This window comes from Staurois parvus, unplaced genomic scaffold (genome assembly GCF_062004578.1).
Source record: "Staurois parvus isolate SC_StPar_1 unplaced genomic scaffold, SC_StPar_1.0 ptg000022l, whole genome shotgun sequence".
Taxonomy (NCBI): domain Eukaryota; kingdom Metazoa; phylum Chordata; class Amphibia; order Anura; family Ranidae; genus Staurois; species Staurois parvus.
The window spans coordinates 1,080,659-1,098,259 of record NW_028317818.1 but is presented as its reverse complement, the minus strand read 5'-3'; the positions used below and the strand labels follow the sequence as shown (position 1 = coordinate 1,098,259).

General features: G+C 41.0%; 1 protein-coding gene across 3 annotated transcripts in view; it reads left to right on the top strand.

Moving 5' to 3' along the window:
* LOC149472138 (ubiquitin carboxyl-terminal hydrolase 22-A) overlaps positions 1–17,601 on the top strand; it is a 154,158-nt gene that overhangs the window by 43,957 nt on the left and 92,600 nt on the right. For all 3 annotated transcript variants that reach the window (XM_089691529.1, XM_089691515.1, XM_089691521.1), the window contains exons 4-5: positions 5,537–5,650; positions 14,614–14,658. In XM_089691529.1, the coding sequence (XP_089547655.1) occupies positions 5,537–5,650; positions 14,614–14,658 (159 nt within the window). The remainder of the gene's footprint in view (positions 1–5,536; positions 5,651–14,613; positions 14,659–17,601) is intronic.

Here is a 17,601-nt window from a genome sequence, read left to right as displayed (position 1 = left end):
ATGGGATTTTTTATTTATTTTTTTTTTACTGGGGACAAAGAATATTTTTATCTTTGCTAGATGAGACTGTAAACATGAGACGTAGTTTAACCGCTTCCAGAAATACTGCTACAGGACGGCATGGGTGCGCAAAATCACGTGTATATATACTTGATTATGCATTTCCATGTAAGGGGTGCACGTGAGCCCTACCCACGCCGCCATTCGTGGCCACAGCTGTCAATCACCGGGTTCTGGACGGTGATTACTCGCTGGTGCCCAGTGACTTCTGAGGATCTCCAGCGGGGAGAACTGTTTTGTTTACTAACAGTGCCCCCTAGTAAACCACTTCCTGCACATAGTTAACCCTTTGATCGCCCCTCATGTTAACTACTTCCTGCTCAGTGCCATTAGTACAGTGTCAGTGCAAATTTTTTTTTTTTTTTTTAGCACTGGTCGCTGTATTGGTGTCACCGGGGATGTCAGTGACACCAAGTCAGTTCCCACCAGTGTCAGAATGTCCGCCGCAGTCCCACTATAAGTTGCTGATTGCTGCCATTACTAGTAAAAAAAAAACCCATCCCAGTATATATACTGACATTTGTAAACGTTATAACCTTCACGTAACCCAATTAATTTACACATATTGGGATTTTTTTTTTTTTTTTTTTAGCAGAGACATGTAGCAGAATACATTTTGTCCTAACTTGACTTGACTTTTTGCTATTAAACATGTCCAGTAAAGAAATTTTAAAGTCAAAAATAATGTTTTTTTTTCCCTCAAAATTGTCGGTCTTTTTTTTTTTTTCATAGCACAAAAAAAAAACACAGGCGATCAAATAACAAAAGGATGTAAATTTAATTTGGGTGCTGTGTTGTATGACCGCACAATTGTCAGTTAAAGTAACACCGTGCCGTAGCGCAAAAAATGGCCTGGTCAGGAAGGGGGGTAAATAAAAAAAAAAAAAAAAAGAAGGTATATCAGGATTTGATCTAGGTCAGGGTTAGAGAACAAATAATATACATGTGGTTTCGCTGTGAGCATCAGGAACAGGAGAATTTATCTTCAGTTCTTCTTTGGTGGTAGGGTATGATAATAGCAAGAAATATATGTAGAGGAATTTTAAGAAAAGATATTCCATATCTTTGAATATGATACAGGACACACCTTTTGATATTCATAGATGCTGCATTTATAGACTGGTACCTTCTTAAGGTGATTGGACCCCGGCAAAGCTTTTGAGGGAATGCCACCTAAACCGTAAACAAGCAAAACTTTTTTTTTTTTTTTTTAAGTTTTGCATAGTGACCAGGGAGAACCCCTGTAATTTTTTTTCCTGTCTGTGCCCCCCCCCCCCCCCCCCCCCAATAAGGAGACTCCAGCTCTCGATTTGTCCTGTTTACCTTTATCATCGTAAGTGAAAATAAAGAAAATCCAAAGTTTTGGGTTGTCCCCCCAAAAAGTGTTGGGACACTAGTTCTGGTGACCTCGGAGTCCTCAAGAGATTCCATTAATATACAAGGCTATAGGACAGAAAGTGAAGGGACAGAGGGAAAAAAAAAATGAAGAAATAAAACGTTTTGAATTAGTTCTACTTTAAGATCTCCAAAAAAAGGCACACCAGATTTACATGAGACCTTATTTCTAAGCAGGTCAAAAAATTTGTGCTCTCTCCTGCAACAATCCTCTTCTTTTCCCTTCAGTTATAGCTGCCGTTACATGCTTTGATCCTCAAATTTTCACAGTCCAAAGCTGAAAGCTGCATCTGCAGAGGATTGGACATCCACCTGGTACAATTTGGAAAATGTATAAACATAAGAGCAGGTGCCATCCTTACAAAGATGGCTAACAGACTTGGACATCAGAATATCCAGGAAATTCCTACCACTCTTGATTGAGCACATTTTAGTGCAGGGGTACTTTATCCTTTAGGGTGTAATCTTTTGAGATAAGCTGTCTTATCTACCTAGCAATGGTGGATCTTGAAGCAGGGTGTCCTGAGGGGTAGACAAAAAGGAAGTCAGCCTTCCCCAAAAAAGGTGTAACATTGAGATGCACTGCAATGGCTCTTACCTTGTCCGGACAGTGTAAATATCTTTTGTGAATGAGCCATTCCTCATTCTTCACAGAGAGCCACTAACTTGGAAACCTGACAGACCTGATGATCACCAGGAAAAGTACCTTGCAGGAGAAGTTGTCTGAAGCAGGTGCCCTGACTGGTTCAAAGAGTGGTTTCTGCACGGCAGAGAGAACCAAATTGAGGTCCCAAGGGAGCCTTTAAACTTTAGGGGATCTTTGATCCAAAAAATACTTTAACATAAAAGTTTCTTCCAGGGGTGCCAGATGTTTTTGGAAAAGAATGAAAAAAGTTGAAACTTGTCTCTTAAGAATACTTAAGGCTAAGTTCTGGTCAAGTCCCGATTTGTTTTTTTTTTTTTTGTTTTTTTTTTTTTAAAAAAAGCCCAGAATGCATGGCACAGAGTATTCTGGGGTTGAAGCTCCTGTGTTTCACACCAGGCAAAGAAGGATATCCAAGTATGAAGTAGTGGCTTTTTTTTTACTTTTAGCAATATGGTAATAACCGAATCAGAAACCCTTTTCCCCTCAAGACCTTGGCTTGTAAAGTCCCAGTTGCAGCCAGTGACTGAGAAGCCGGATGGAACAGGGGGTCCTAAAACAGCAGTTCTGGCCTGTTTGGAAAAGTCCAGGGATAGTTTCCCAGAAGTCTGAGTGTGTCTGTGTATCACATTCTTCTGGGTAAGTCTGGTGCAATGAGAATCACTGGTTTCTTCACTTGCTCTATTTTGCAGAGCATTAAAGGCAGAATTCACAGACAGACATAAATTAGCCTGGACGGAGTTCAGGAAATTTACAGAAGAAGCCGTACTGGTGCTAGAGGATTCCTGGTACTGGACACAAAACAGGTGTAACTTTTTAATAATGGAGGCCAGGATATCTACATCTGGAGTCCTCCCCATCTCTGACATATCAGATTGAAGATGTGGTGAAAAGTCCATTCCTATTGGTACAGTCAGTGATGATTGAGTAATCTGCCTTCCAGTTGTCCAGTCCTGGGGGATGTGAGCAGCAGAGAGCACTGGATAGTGTTTCTATGCCCATGAGATAATTGGTATTGCTTCCTGCATGGCTGCATGATTTCTGTACCCCCTGGTGATTGATGTAGGCCACAGTTGTGGGGTTGCCTATTTGCGCCATGATTGGATGTCCATAAAGAAAAGGAAGTCCAGTGGTGCTGAGCTTTTTTTGAGTTTAAGTGGGTTCCATAGACATTGCCCTGGGGCTGTGAACACGGTGCACCCAGTGCCATGGTGGGCACCAAAACAGAATCCAGTACCCAAAGCAACCTTATAGACCCTTTGCACAATGTGGGTTCCAGGTACTGCTTCCAACGTTTTAGCAAGGTTGCACTGATCTGGATGCACTGTTTCTATTCAGTGAGTTGTTTCCTTAAGATACCAAAGTAAAATAATCTAGTTGGAGAAGGATGATTTCTCTGCAGGGCAGAAAAAAAAATTCAGCACCCTAGAACACTAACAAAAAACTGAGGAATGGGGAAGGGTTATAGTGGAATGCCCAGGGGGCATGGCCTCAAATGTTTTGTCCAGTCACCTGAATGTACCAGACCCAGGGTCTTTGAAAATCAAGCCTGTGTCCTGTACTAAATACTAAGTTATAAAAAGTTTTGGAATAAGGGGGAGGGAGGCATGAGAGCACTTTATTTGAGCTTCTAAAAACAAAAAAAGAAAAAACATGGAAGCAGTTTTGAGTTAGGGGCTTTATTCTGACATAGTACTGTCCTCAATTTAAACAAATTCACCAGCTCTGATAAAAGTATAACTGATAAAACCTAATAAGCTGGCTTTTTAGAGGCCCTCTAACTTGCACGCTATTCTAAAGAAGTCCATTTTGGAGAGCGCATAATTCACTACGGTGGAATTTTGTGTAATTTAATACAGTTATGGAAAAGTTTGACTGTTTTTTTTTTTTTCCTGATTCTTTATGGGCTAGACACACAGTTCTGTAATTCTACTAATACCAATATCTCATTTGCCTTTAAACTATCATCCCTAATTCCCATGACCCTAAAGGTCTAATTTCTAAACTGTACTTGCATCCTATCGTAGGCACAATTCACTTAAGCCCTGTTCACACTAGTGCGGGCACTGGAAAGGGCTGCTGTTTCCACGGTAAACGCAAGGAAAAGGTGTATGCTCCCTTTCTGAAGCACATCCACATGGAACTGCATGGTCTATTTGACCGTGTGGTTCCCGCACCTGCGATCGTACCACAATCACACTGCAGGATGAGATGTGTCTCGCAAGAGAAGCACAATGCAGGTGCGGGAATCGCATCGAAACCCGCAACCTGCTCGCAGGGTTTGCGCTAGTGTGAACCTAGCCTTAGAAATAAATACAGCACAAATTTTTGCCAAAAAATGACTCGGGTGGTATTTATCTCAGAATCTGTTAATTCAGTTAAAAGAAAAAAAAGAAACCACTTTACTTAACAAATGACTAGGGTAGAGTTTTATTGTAATTTTCCATTTTCACAGGTTCGCACTGCACCAGATTGGGATTGTTCTGTGAATAAAAGCACAGAGAAATATTGTGAAACTAAGAAAACATTCTAGTGTGCCTTCATTCACAGAAAGATCCCTGTCTAGTGTAGTGTTGCATACTATTTATGTTCCTGAGCTAAGGGCATACATTTAACTTACCAGTACAGAGTTCCTCTCATTGTTGTTTATTTCCTGGTACATGGTCCATATTTTAGGAATGTAAAAAATTACAAATGTTTTTGTTTTCTATATTTAGTGAATTGACTTTGCTTGATCTCTGTTGTGTTTTTGCAGTATGCATGTTTACTCCTTTCTGTTGTGTACCCCCATAGCAAGCAGCTTGCTATAGGGGCACCCGAGCAGGCGTATTCCCGAGCCACTGCTCTGCCTGTTCATTCGCACACGGAGCCATGGCTTGGCCCTGCCCCCTCTCACTCCTCATTAACCAACTGGCTGTAATTAACAGCAGCGGAAGCCTGTCTCAGCCAAGAAGGAGGCAGAGGCCTGGGACAGCTGAGGCTGTCGTGTACATCACTGGATCATAACAGGGCTCATAGCATGCATGAAAGTAAAAGGCCTTGAGCCTTAGAACCACTTTAAAGCCTATTAGTTGGTTTCCATGTATAAAAGATTCACCCTATCTACTGTTTGCCCTGATGGCGATAACCAGGGAAGCAAGTAAGGGGATATCTCCCCAAAGGGAGACCAAAAAAAGAGCTAAAATCTTGACAGAGGTTAAAGAAAAAATTGTTTGGAATGAAAGTGTCCTATGTAAACTGCAGGGATCTTATGCTAAAGTGGAGTTTACATTAAATGCAAGGGTCTGCTTTCCAAATAGTCGATTATGGACGTTGACTTTATAGAAAATGACAGCAACTGCAGTTTCAAAAAGAAAGGTAATTTTTTAAAAACATTGAATTTACAATGTGTTTTTATTGCAATTTTTTTTTTCACATCCTTTGCATCTTTCTCTTCAGCCATAGATTTGTTGTATGGGGGTATATACTGCTTTATGTGTCAAGATTACATATATGACAAAGACATGGAGCAAGTTGCCAAAGAAGAACAAAGAAAAGCATGGAAATTGCAAGGTACTGTGTTTTTTTGCTCTGTTGAATCTCTCTAGTTAATACTGATACTAACGCAAAGTATTTCATTATACTGAATATTTAATACATTTCAATTCATCTGTTAAAGTTTAATTTGAATTTACTACTGACACCCATTACAGTTTATAAAACCTGGTTGTGTTTTCATTGCTTCTTTCATTGCAAGGTTTAATGGGCTAGCATTAACAAACATGCTTCACATACAGTATATACAATAGCATACAGTATGCAAAAGATTTTGCTTGCAGATTTGGGACAAACTTGTAAGCAAGTACACCTCATGAAAATAGTTAACTTTTTCAACATGTGTGCGTGGCCAAATAGCTTCATTCAGTACAGTGCCTACAGATGAAGGTGATATACCTGAACCAGCAAAACTGACATGGTATATTTACGAAATGCAGATTTCTTGTGTGCAAAAGGTACATTGTTATATTTACCCCTAGAGATGGAGCTCCTCCCACTGGGACAGGAAATACATTGCCAATTCATAATAACAGGCGGTCCTCCAGACAACCAGTCAGTTATTTTTGCTTCCTCTGTCCATAGTGGACACATTGCCTCGATGAATCATCTTTTTTAAGGTGTGAGCTCTGTCTCTCAAGGCCTTTGACTCAGTGTTAAACGCTCTCCCTTATATGTTCTGTCTTGGAGGAGATCAGTTACCTTCTTCCTATCAGTGCCTTGCGAGGTGTTGGACCAGGGGTGGTGCTCTCCCTTGCCATGTTTTGCTAGTGGCCAACTGTTCTGTGCACCAGCATGGGGGAGTGGGGAGAAGCTTTCCTTTCTCAGCCATTCCTGCATTTCAGTTTCACTGAAAAAATGCAGGGGTATCATTTTCAGGAAGAATATTGTCACTTCTGGCCTGTGGGCTCAGAACCTGGTCAGGGGATTCATCCCATAAACTATGATTCTGTAATCTGCCGTTTTTCAGAGAATTTGCTTTTTAGACCAGAGTTGGAAGTGGACTATAAAAAGGCTTTCCTGAAAAATTAGGCTGTTCACTAGAAGATTTTTATGTGGCCAAAATGTTCAAGCACAGGAGGGTAAGGATCCTAAGCCAGAAAAGTACTGAAAAGGCCACAAAGAGAAAGGTAGAGGGTGCATTTTGTTTAATTCCCCTGAATTAGGCTACAGAGACACAAGGTAGACAGTGGGAGAAAGAATCGGTAGTTTTCTGTCGCAATGGGAAGAAATAACTTCCCGCAAATTTATCCTAAAGATAATTCCAGAATAGCATGCCTTCGAATTCGACAAGTTTTTTTTTTTTGTCACAAAGTTATCAAAATATCCATAGAAGGCGCGAAGGCTTTGGTTTTTCTCATAGAGGATTTAGTGGACCAGAATACTTTAGTCCCTAGAGAATAGAGAGACTGCTTTTATTCACATGGTTTTTGTAGTCAAAAAACAGGAAAAGTTTGTCTGATTTTGTCAAAGTCGGACTGCTAAACAAAGTGGTAAGAAATTATGCATGGAATCCCATTTTCTCAGAAAAGAATATCCTACAGCCAGATTGCTTTATTTGATTTGAAGGGCGTTTACCTGTATATACCGATCTCTGTGTAGACCTCTCAAAGGTACCTGAGGTTGGCAGTCAAGATAGAATATCATATTGGTCAAAGGCACTGCCTTTTTGAACTCTCTTCAGCACCCAGAATCTTCTCTAGATTTTACTGGAGGCCCTAGCCCCTCTGAGACTGTGCTCAGTTAGTCATCCCCTACTTGAATGACCTGCTGTTAACCGCAACTGCAAAAGAACAGCTACAGAAAGACATTTGTCAGACTATCCATTGAACAGCCACTGGATACTCTGACTAGAAGAAATCAAATCTTCATCCTCTCAAGATAACTTTTTTTTTTTTTTTGGGATATGTCATCCATTTTCAAAAGAAAACTATTTCTTCCAGAAGAAAAAATTCTGAAGATCAGCAGTTACGTTTTTTAACTGAAGAGCAGTCGCTTAGTCACCGATAAGGGACATTAAGTCTCTCGGTCTCATGACATCCACAATTCCTGTGGTACAATGGGCAAACGTTCACCAGAGACCCCTCCAGGGGTTTCTCAGGATTTGGACTGGAGACCTGTCCTTGAACAGACATGTCTTATGTCCCCGCCAAAGTAAAAAGAGAACATTGGTGGTGGAGAAATAGTCTTTCCAGATTCCAGCTTAGCTGAGGGCTGATGGTCTCTACGATTGGAAGATGCCTTTTAATTTTGGCAAAGTGTTAACACCAGTTGCCAGAGCCTTGGAAGCTTTTCAGATTTACATGAAAGATCACGATGTTCTCGTTTGATCAAACAATTCGACAACAGTGGCTTACTTGAACAAGCAGGAATGTACAAGAAGTGCTTCTCTAATGGTAGCATCAGACACAATTTTTTGCTGGTCAGAAAAACATCTGACTGCAACACTGTAGCAGATTTTCAGAGCCTTCAGATATTCCCATCTCAAAGTCTACTCCTAAATCATTTCACCTATTGGGGCCTTTCAGAAGCAGATCGATTTGTTTTTCAGATCAACACAAAATCCTTTTTTTTTTTTTTTTTTTTTTTTTTTCCCCCCTTTGTCTTCTTGAACCCAGGGGACCATGCCTTAGCTGTGCACACTCTACTAAATACTTGAGAATCTTGGGAATCTGTTATGTCTTTCCCCGATCCATCTATTTCCATGGGTTATGGGCAAATTTCTTCAAAAGCAGACAGCTTTATTCCTAATTGCTTTTTATCGGCTAAAAAGAGCATAGTTCCAGGGATGTTGAATTTAAATCCTCCAATGCCTGGGACATGTAGTGCCGGGCAAGTAGTTTTTCTTTTTGTTTTTTTTTTTTTAACCCTTAGCCCTGCTGCTTGCCCTGTTAGGTAAAAGCATTTGGTCTGCCACCCGATTGGTTTCACACAGGCTACAGTTCCAGCCTCCCCTATGTTTAGAAGAAAAAAAAAGTTAAATTTGTTTTGTTTTTTGTTTTAAATTGTAAAAAAAAAAGTGACAGCCAAGCACATGCCATCCCCTCAAAAAAAAAAAACCATTTAGTCCCCCACATATACGCACGTACAAATGTAAAAGTACTTGCTGGGTCACCTACGCATGAAAACGTCGATTGCACAAGGCATCCTCAGTAACAGTACTGATGACCTATAAGGGGCTTTAAAAGTGTCGCCTGTAGAAAATATAAGGTACTGAAGTTCGTTGCCATTTCACGAACGCGCGCAAATTTAAGGTTTGACATGTTGGATATCCATTTACTCTGTGCAACCTCATCTTTTATAATTTTCCAAAAAATAGGTAAATTATTGTTTTTTTTTTGTGCTTTAAAATTAACAAGTGTATTTTTTTATGACATTTTTCGGTAATATCGGTGGTATCGTGCAACATAAAAATTTTAAACTACCACTATTTTCTTCTCTAGGGTGTCTGTTTTCAGTTTTCAGAAAACATATAATGTTTGGGGGTTTTGTGTAATCTTCAAGTCTATTATAATTTTTCAAACTTGTGCAGAAAACTCAAAAACGGCTCTGGCAGCAAAAGGGATAAAGGATAAGCCTGACACTCCCATTTCCTGACAAGCATCCAATTGGTGCTCATTACACTGCAAGGTCTCTCTCCTCCCTGCTAGTCCCAGAGTGCAGTGCTGGAGACAGGCAGGGAGGGGAGGAGGAGATAAGCCGCACAATGTTAACATTAAAAGTTTAAGTTGCCACAAAGCCCCTTTTTGTTTTTAAAAGCCGTAGACATTCCTAAAAGCACCTCGGATTTAGATACGGTTTGGATAAAAAAAAATGTTTTTTTTATTTATCTAGACAAGTAGATTGTCATGAGGGACAAGTAGATTGGAACCCCAATTTAATCCCTGGACAAGTAGTTTTTTTCGAAAATTTCTACACTTATAGTTCTCTCCTCTTCCATTTCTGTTCCTCCATGCATTCTGTCAATAGGACAAGTCCTGATACCAGGTACCTGTCTTTCATCCTCAGACTCAAACACTGAAGCTGGCCGCAGGGTTACTGAAAAAGAAATCATAAACCACGTGGGTTTGTCAAGTGATTAACACTCTTTTAGATAGTCACAAGCTTGTCTCTAGAAGAATATACCAGACAGTATGGAGAAAATTCAAAACTTAGCTGGTAGAAAACCGCTTATGTATAGGAGATACATCCGCTATTTTGGAATTTTTCCCAGACTGGGCGGAGAAGGTCCTAGCCCTGAACGTTGAAGGTTCAAATTGCTACCCTTATTGTTTTTTCAAGTGATTGCTTTAAGAAGATCTACTTGTTTTTCTGCAGGGCCCTATCCTGGAAAAGACCAGTTAGGGAAGGATGAACTATTTGGGATCTATTCATGGTCTTGAGCAGTATCGTTAAGAACCCTTTTGAGCCATTAACAGAATCGTCTATTTATCTTGTCGCATTGAAGAGTCTTAATGATGGCAATTTTTCGGCCTGCAGAATCCTTGAGATACAATCTCATGTCAAACAGGGAACCTTTCTTGAAGATCTGAGATTACTGTGTAATTTTGAAAACGTATCCAGGCTTCCAGCCTTAAAGGCCCTTCAGCTTTCCACTGAACAGGACATTGTTCTACCATCCTTTTCTAGCCTGCCCGTTAATGAAAAGGAAGAAAGATTAAGGCGGGCCATAGTTGATGCAGCTTTTTTTTTCCTGCAACCACGTGTTACAGGAAAGAAAATCACTTGATTCCTCCATCAGCACAGCCGCTGAGCAAGCAAATGACATGTCCATTTGGCATATGCAGAGCGGACATGGATACGACCTGTGTCGGATGGAAATGGACCGCCTCTCCATTTCCAGCCTACTGTTATCCGATCCAACAGTTGAATGGGGAACAGATCCCCATCTGTCTGTTTTAAGAGCCCATGCTCAAGAACTGAGATTCAAGAGGTATCCCACAATGAGATTTTCCATGAATGTTAATGGTAGCCTCTTCTGAGGCAGCGCCATTTGTCCAATTCGATTTAAGAACTCTCCAACTCAATATTTTGTCAACCTGGAAGTAGCAGGCTCCTTCTCTCCATTTACACATACTTCTGTCCAGTCAGCAAGGAATTTCCCATCCAGGTGTATCTCCACCCCAACCCTAACTGTGAAGAAGTCCTTCCTTCCTTATCACTGGAAAGTTGTCACAACAGATGCTCGTCTCTCAGGCTGAGGAGGAGTCTTCCAATACTCAACAGTCCAAAGAACATGGTCACTGTAGGAAACAAAGCTCCCCATCAAGTTCTTTGAGCTCAGAGCAGTCTGGTTCGTCTGCAGCACCTGACCCCATTTTCTGAAGTGACAATTAGTCAGGACCTAGTCTGCTCCTGAAAATAGAACAAGAGAGGAAATCCTTTATCCCAGTTGCACCAAGCTGTCCCAGATGGACCTGGTACACAGACCTACTCTGACTTCTAGCAAGGATCCCCTGGCTTCTTTCCAACAGGCTATATCTGCTATCTCAAGGCTGCTGAAATGCAGGTCTTACAGCAGGGGTCTCCAGACTTTTTAGTATCAGGGCCACATTGTGGGATTTTAAAATCATTCGAGCTGAAAAAAACTTTTTTTTTTTTAGTTCCCCCTTATACATATTTAGTCATCCTTATGCATTCATGAGCACCCATCGGAGTCCTAACATGCAGGAGTGCCCATCGAGAGGACTGGATGAAGGGTCATGCCTGGCTGGCAGTGAATACTCCATTCTCCATATACAGTCTTCAGTCTTAATACACACAGACCACTACCAGCCAGCTGAGGTATTTTCATGGATAGTTTTTGTGACCCAAATTTCATGTAGGAGCCTGGATGTGGCCCATGGGCTATAGTTTGGAGACCATGTGTTAAAGTATAACTAAAAGCAAAAGGCTTTTAGTTTTAGATAAAGTGGAGAGGGATTAGAATACCTGTCAGCATGTCATTACTGTCTGGGGCCCCATTAGGGAGATTCACCCTGTTTGTCTTATTTATCACTAATACCTAAAGTAAAAGAGAAACCTAAATGTGTTTTCCCAGAACAGGAATAGGGGGGAAATCTTCCAATGGGGACCTGGTGACAACCAGGGATTCCCTCACATTGGATCGGTTTCCTCTCACTTTCTGCTTTGGCTATGGGACAGGAAGTGAAGGGAAATCTCCACAGGGTTACAACCCTTGTTAATTTTTGACAGGGGTTTTAACCCTCCCTTGCCCCATTCAAAATGGGCAAAAAAAAAAGGTTTTGTCTTTAGTTCTACTTCAACCACTTGGTAACCGTATGACAGCCTCCCAGAACGCGTCTCTTCCACATCCCCCGCCCCCAGGGACATGCCACCCGGTGATCTCTATGATTGCTGTGTCCTATGGGTACAGCTGATCACATGATGAGGTTAAAAGACAATCACAGCTGCCTTGTACATGTGATCAGCTGTGTCCAGTGACACAGGAGATCACTGAGTAAATACAGTTGCCGGTTATCGGCAGCACTCTCCTCACGCTGTCACAGCGCAAGGAAAGCACTGCCGATAACTGACAGCTGTCACAGAGGAGATCGGCACTGATGATCAGTGCCACCCATTAGTGCTGGCCAGCAGTTGCGCCCATCAGTGCCATCAGTCAGTGCTGCCATTCAGGGCTGTCAGCCAGTGCCGCCTATCAGTGACCATCAGTGCTGCTTATCCATGCCACCTCATCAACGCACATCAGTGAAGGAGAAAATTACCTGTTTGCAAAATTTTATAATGGAAACAATTATTTTTTTTTTTTCAAATTGCTTTTTTTTTTATAGTGCAAAAAATGAAACACCCAGTGGCAGAAAAAGAAAACTTTTTGTGTGAAAAATGCTAAAAATTTCACATGGGTACAATGTTGCATGAACGCGCAATTGTCATTCAAAGGGTGACAGCGCTGAAAGCTGAAAATTGGCCTGGGCATGAAGGGGGGTATAAGTGCCCTGTAGGCAAGTGGTTAAAGCATAAGGGGTGTAGGGGGTACTGAGTCTGTTGTTCCTACCTTTGCTAAAATCAAGAAAAATACCTTCCAGGAAGGTCTGTTGTACCTGGTAATCCTTTTTTTGCCTGGTGAGAACACATGCATTTCAGTCCCAAAGATTACTCTGTGCCTTGCAGTCCATTGCCAAAACGGGAAGTGATAGGTAATCCCTCCAAAGTGAGGGAATCCCTGGTTTTCACCAGCACTAGTATCCTCGTTGGATTGTATATAACATTTGTTTTTCATTTTTTAAATTTTTTTTAGTTCTTTTTTAAAACACTATAACTAGAGTAATATAATGCTACCATGGTAACCTTGTACTACTCTGGGCAGTCAGTATTTATTTTTTTCCCTGCTATAGGCAAGCATTTTGCTAAATGAAATTGATTCTGTGACGGGAGTGACTTTTGGGGGTAGGGGGACCTCTGTATCATCCTCCCAAATCCTTATGTTTAAGTGATCCTTTGCCTGTTAGGGTACAGGGTGTACATGTGAATGTCCCAGTCTTGTGTATAGCGTGTGTTCATTTCTTCTGGGCCACATGGTTGCCCATTGTCTACTGCCATGATGTGGCTATTCCTTTGTTCTATTGTGTGTCTTGGGTTGGTGGGGGTGGTTCCCTGCAGCCCTCCCACTGATGGGGCTGGCTGATGATGTGTGGTTTTCAAGGGTGTGGTCCGTGGATGGTGTTCGGACAGGGGAAGCTGCGGTATAACGGAATATACCCAAGAGTGGTCGGGTTCCGGTTCAGTTACAGATTCATTCAGTGTTTTTTGTTGTGATTAGCTGTGATTGGCCACAGCTAATCACATGACACAGGTGGGCTGTGGTTAGCCCAATCTATACCATGTGATCACTGACCAATCACAGCTAGCAACACAATTGTATACAATGGATGGCAGTTGTCTGTGACCTGCTTTGATTGGTCACATGGTACTGGCAATGGGCCAGTACACAGATCTGTCATCGGCTGTGCCCGATGGACACAATCAGTGACAAATCTTGCCACAGCACGCCCCAGCAATCCGGGAGGATGTCATATGACACCCACCCAGTTCGACGAAAGTCCCGCTGGACCGTCATTTTGCTATTGGCTGGGAAACTGGTTTAGAAAAAAAAAAGGAACTTTTTTTAATGTTGCCTTTCTTACTATCTTTTCCTGCAACATCCTGATTTCCCTTCTTACTTTGCAGCTTCCCCTTTGCTGTTTGATTTCAAGTGATTGTAAACCCTTACATATACCCTGTGAAGTGACTGACCTCAGGTGATACAGAGATGAAACAAATCCTCCTGCATAGGTTGTAGCTGTTTATCTACAGCTGTCTTTTTCCTCTACATCCTTCAAAAGTGCACAATGTACATAGGATCTCTCAGCTCTGAAAAACAGGGGAAAGGGAGCTGAAATTTCATCAGTGAGGAGAGCTGACTGGAGGGAAGGACCCCCCTTCTTTTACACAGCACACAGAAACAGAGCTGATGCTGTCAATCAGCTGGAGCTTCCACCCCAGCACCATTTTTCTCTTGTTGGGGAAAACTTGTCAGATGTGACTCATGCAGATAGAGGAATGAGGCAGCAGACAGAAATGACACTTGGTGCTCTGGATAGAGACAAGTACATATTATAGAGGAATATGCTTTGTTTATATTTCATGTCTGAGGCGTACAAACACTTTGTTTCTAAGAACTACATATTCCATGTACCTTGCTGCCTGCAATTGGTGACTCCTGCGTGACTCTTGAAACTCCTCTTCTCAGCAACTCTGTAGTTCAGAAGGCAGGCTGTGTGAATTCTTTGTTATAATACTACATTAGAGTGTTGCAGTGTTGTTGTTATCTTATGGAAATTATACATACAGTATATTCCAATGATATTTATATTTATTGAAATTGGCTTGTATGTTCTGAAAGTTGATACAACTATGTTATATTGGATCTGCAAAACCTAATATGTTAAAGTAACAAAGTTTATGTTCTTTGTGTTCTTTAGCTTTTGCTCCGTCATTGGCTTCTCCTTACCAGTATACAATGACAGGTAGGTTTTTTCACATTTGGTTTTACTTCTCCTTCAAACTAGTAGGATAGATGTTTTTACAAAGCAAAACCTTTTTATTGATAGCTAAAAAATGTGAAAATGAAGCAATAATGCATAAACCCATATTTGACTTTTATTCTTTTTGTGCCTTTAATGTGTGTTATGATATAAGAAAAGTCTCTCTAAAGTAACTGAAAGCTTAAAGAATTTGATAAAATTGTGGGAGTTGATATTGCTGGGTGTTTGGTGGTGGCGGTGTTTTTTTTTCTAAGATGGGAGAGAATTGTTCTGAGGGAGTGCATTTTTCTACCATACAATTCCCTAAGACTTGACACTGCCTTAAAGGGTAACTTTTTAAAACACATTAGCTCATGCAAATATACAGGGATAAAGGATGCATCTTTGCAATTTTAAGCTGCTTTCTTCTGGCTTTGTTCTTTGTACTTTGGGATATATCATCATAGGTAAACATTACATTTACATACATCCTGTTAATGTCTTTATTGAAGAAGAAAGACCTCTGTCATAATTATCTTTATAGTACACTAGAGGATGCAGGCACGTTATTCATATACCATGAGTTATAGGCATGTACCTTTTTAGGTGATTTAACAATGGCAAAGTTTTTGAGGGCATCCCTTTGGATTCCTACTTTATAACCCAACCCCACTCTGAGTCCTCAGTTCATTTATTTTCTTTAGCATTTTATCTTTGGGTTTTTTTGTTAGGCCCTCACTATTTTTTATAATTTAAAAGTAGCAGTGTATCGAGACTGGTGCAACCTCGCTAAGGCTGGGTTCACACTTGTGGGTTGGTTGCGAGTGCAGGAATTGCACCTGTTCCCGCAACCAAATTGCGCTGCTCCAACAAGACGTGTGGGGCTGCCATTTATTCTGAATGGCACCCCCATGCATCTCAGCCCACAGTCCATCTGCAAAAAGACCATGTGGTTTCCCTGTAGCTGTGTTTTTAAAAAGGTACATTTCCCTTTTTTCCTGTGGGAAACACAGGCACAGCAGCCCATTCAAATGAATGGGCTGCCATGCCTGAGCAAAAGTGGGCCACAGTCCCTGCAATACTGGGAACCTAGGCTAAACCAGTGAGTTTCAAAGGGGTACAAAATAGAGTTCTCAAAGCTTTACCACCTCATTATAAAAAACAAAGCAGCGCTTAAATAAAAATACAGAGTGCTATAACAGTACCCAAAATCCTAAAAATGTTATAATGCAGTGACAACACATGAATAAAGTGCATCACAAAAACACATAAATACTTCAAGGATAAGTTCACCTTTTAACAAAAAATTATAAATGCAGGTTAATAAAAAGTGCATTTACTGCTTTTTGTTTTGTTTTTTTGTCTTTGAAAGCATTGTACCAGCGATCAGTAGATCACTGGTCTCATGCAGTTCTCCTGCATACTGTCAGTGAAATCTGTCTATTCGATACATCATACAGGCAGACAGCTCTACACTGACAGGAAGAATAAATGCATTACCACAGCGTTCAACAGCGCCATGGTAGTTCAAAGAGAACTACAAGTCGACAGCTGCAAAGGCTGTAGAAAATCCATTCACAGAACTGTGAATGAATGATGCGGGCATACAGCTAGTGGGCTGCAGAAAATCCCCTGCTAGCTATCACAACAGAGGTGCGGGGGTGGTCCATGTTACAGGTTACACCCTGAATACGGGTGTAACCTGTTACATAAGGTGAACCTATCCTTTATAAAATCCAGCAGACTGCTAGGTGAATTGTTAGTGTCCACTCCATCATATGAAACCGTTCAAACGTTCATTAAAGTTCAGTGGTCACAATAATCCACAATTAATTAAATGTGCTCTGCTTCAAACTGAACTTCTCATGGTTCTCCATTTTTCCCCAGAAGTGATCAAATCTTGTGCACACTCTTGGACAGCTAAAATCACTAAAAGATGTGGACACCTCTTACTACAAAAGAGTCAAAAGCACTTTGTTGTAACTCCACCCTCCTTCTCCTCCTTCCTCCTCCAGGGTTAGCTCTTTTATAAAATAAAATGAGGGGGAACTCATTGTGTAAAGGCTTTTAAAAAAACAAAAAAAGGGGGAGGCGAGAAAAACAGAAAAACGATTTTATATTATAGGAAAGAATAGCTGTCCGACCTCTGTGCCTTGCTAGGTTGCATCTGGGACAAAGCAATTGCCAGTTCCTCCTCTTTTATTGGGTAGTCCAACTTGGAGAGGGCTGAGTCAGATAGATGGAGCAAGCATGGCCTGATGAAGGGGTCCTGCCATGCTCCGAAACGTTACATTGCTGTAACTATGTGATCGTTCATTCAAACTTTTGGACCCATATTGGTGATCCACAGTGTGCTGGTGACATTTTTCCTTTCTGATTTTGTTCGGTTCCAGCCGACGGTCGCTGCAGCACCTACTTATACACAGCCATTTTTAACACAGGAACGTGTGCGTTTGGATTGTACACTTGCAGATAGATGGAGCATGCCCGTCTCCCCCAAATATTTATCCCTAGGCTCAGGATGGCTTATGTGTCAGGGTAGGAAGGAGCAGTTTTATAGAGAGATTCATAATGATGGTGGAAGACCAATGTCTATTTGATCCAGATGCTTTGGAGGCTGGAGGAAAGACATGGGGATCTCTCCATACAGAGGAACTGTAATGGCCCATGCTATCACAGAGGATGTTGTTCATCCCTTGTGATAGCAATAAAGTTGATAAAAAAAAAAAGTACAGTGTAAAAAAAAAAAAATTAAAACAATAAAATTAATAGTAATATAACCGTCGCCTATGGAAACTTTTAGGTAGTGTAGTTTGCTGTCATTCTACAGGCTTACGCAGTTTTAAAGCATGAAAGGTTAGGTATCTATTTACTCAGTGTATTATATTTTACCTAAAATTGTGTATTATATTGTGTTTGTGTGCACTAGAATTCAATAAAGTGTGT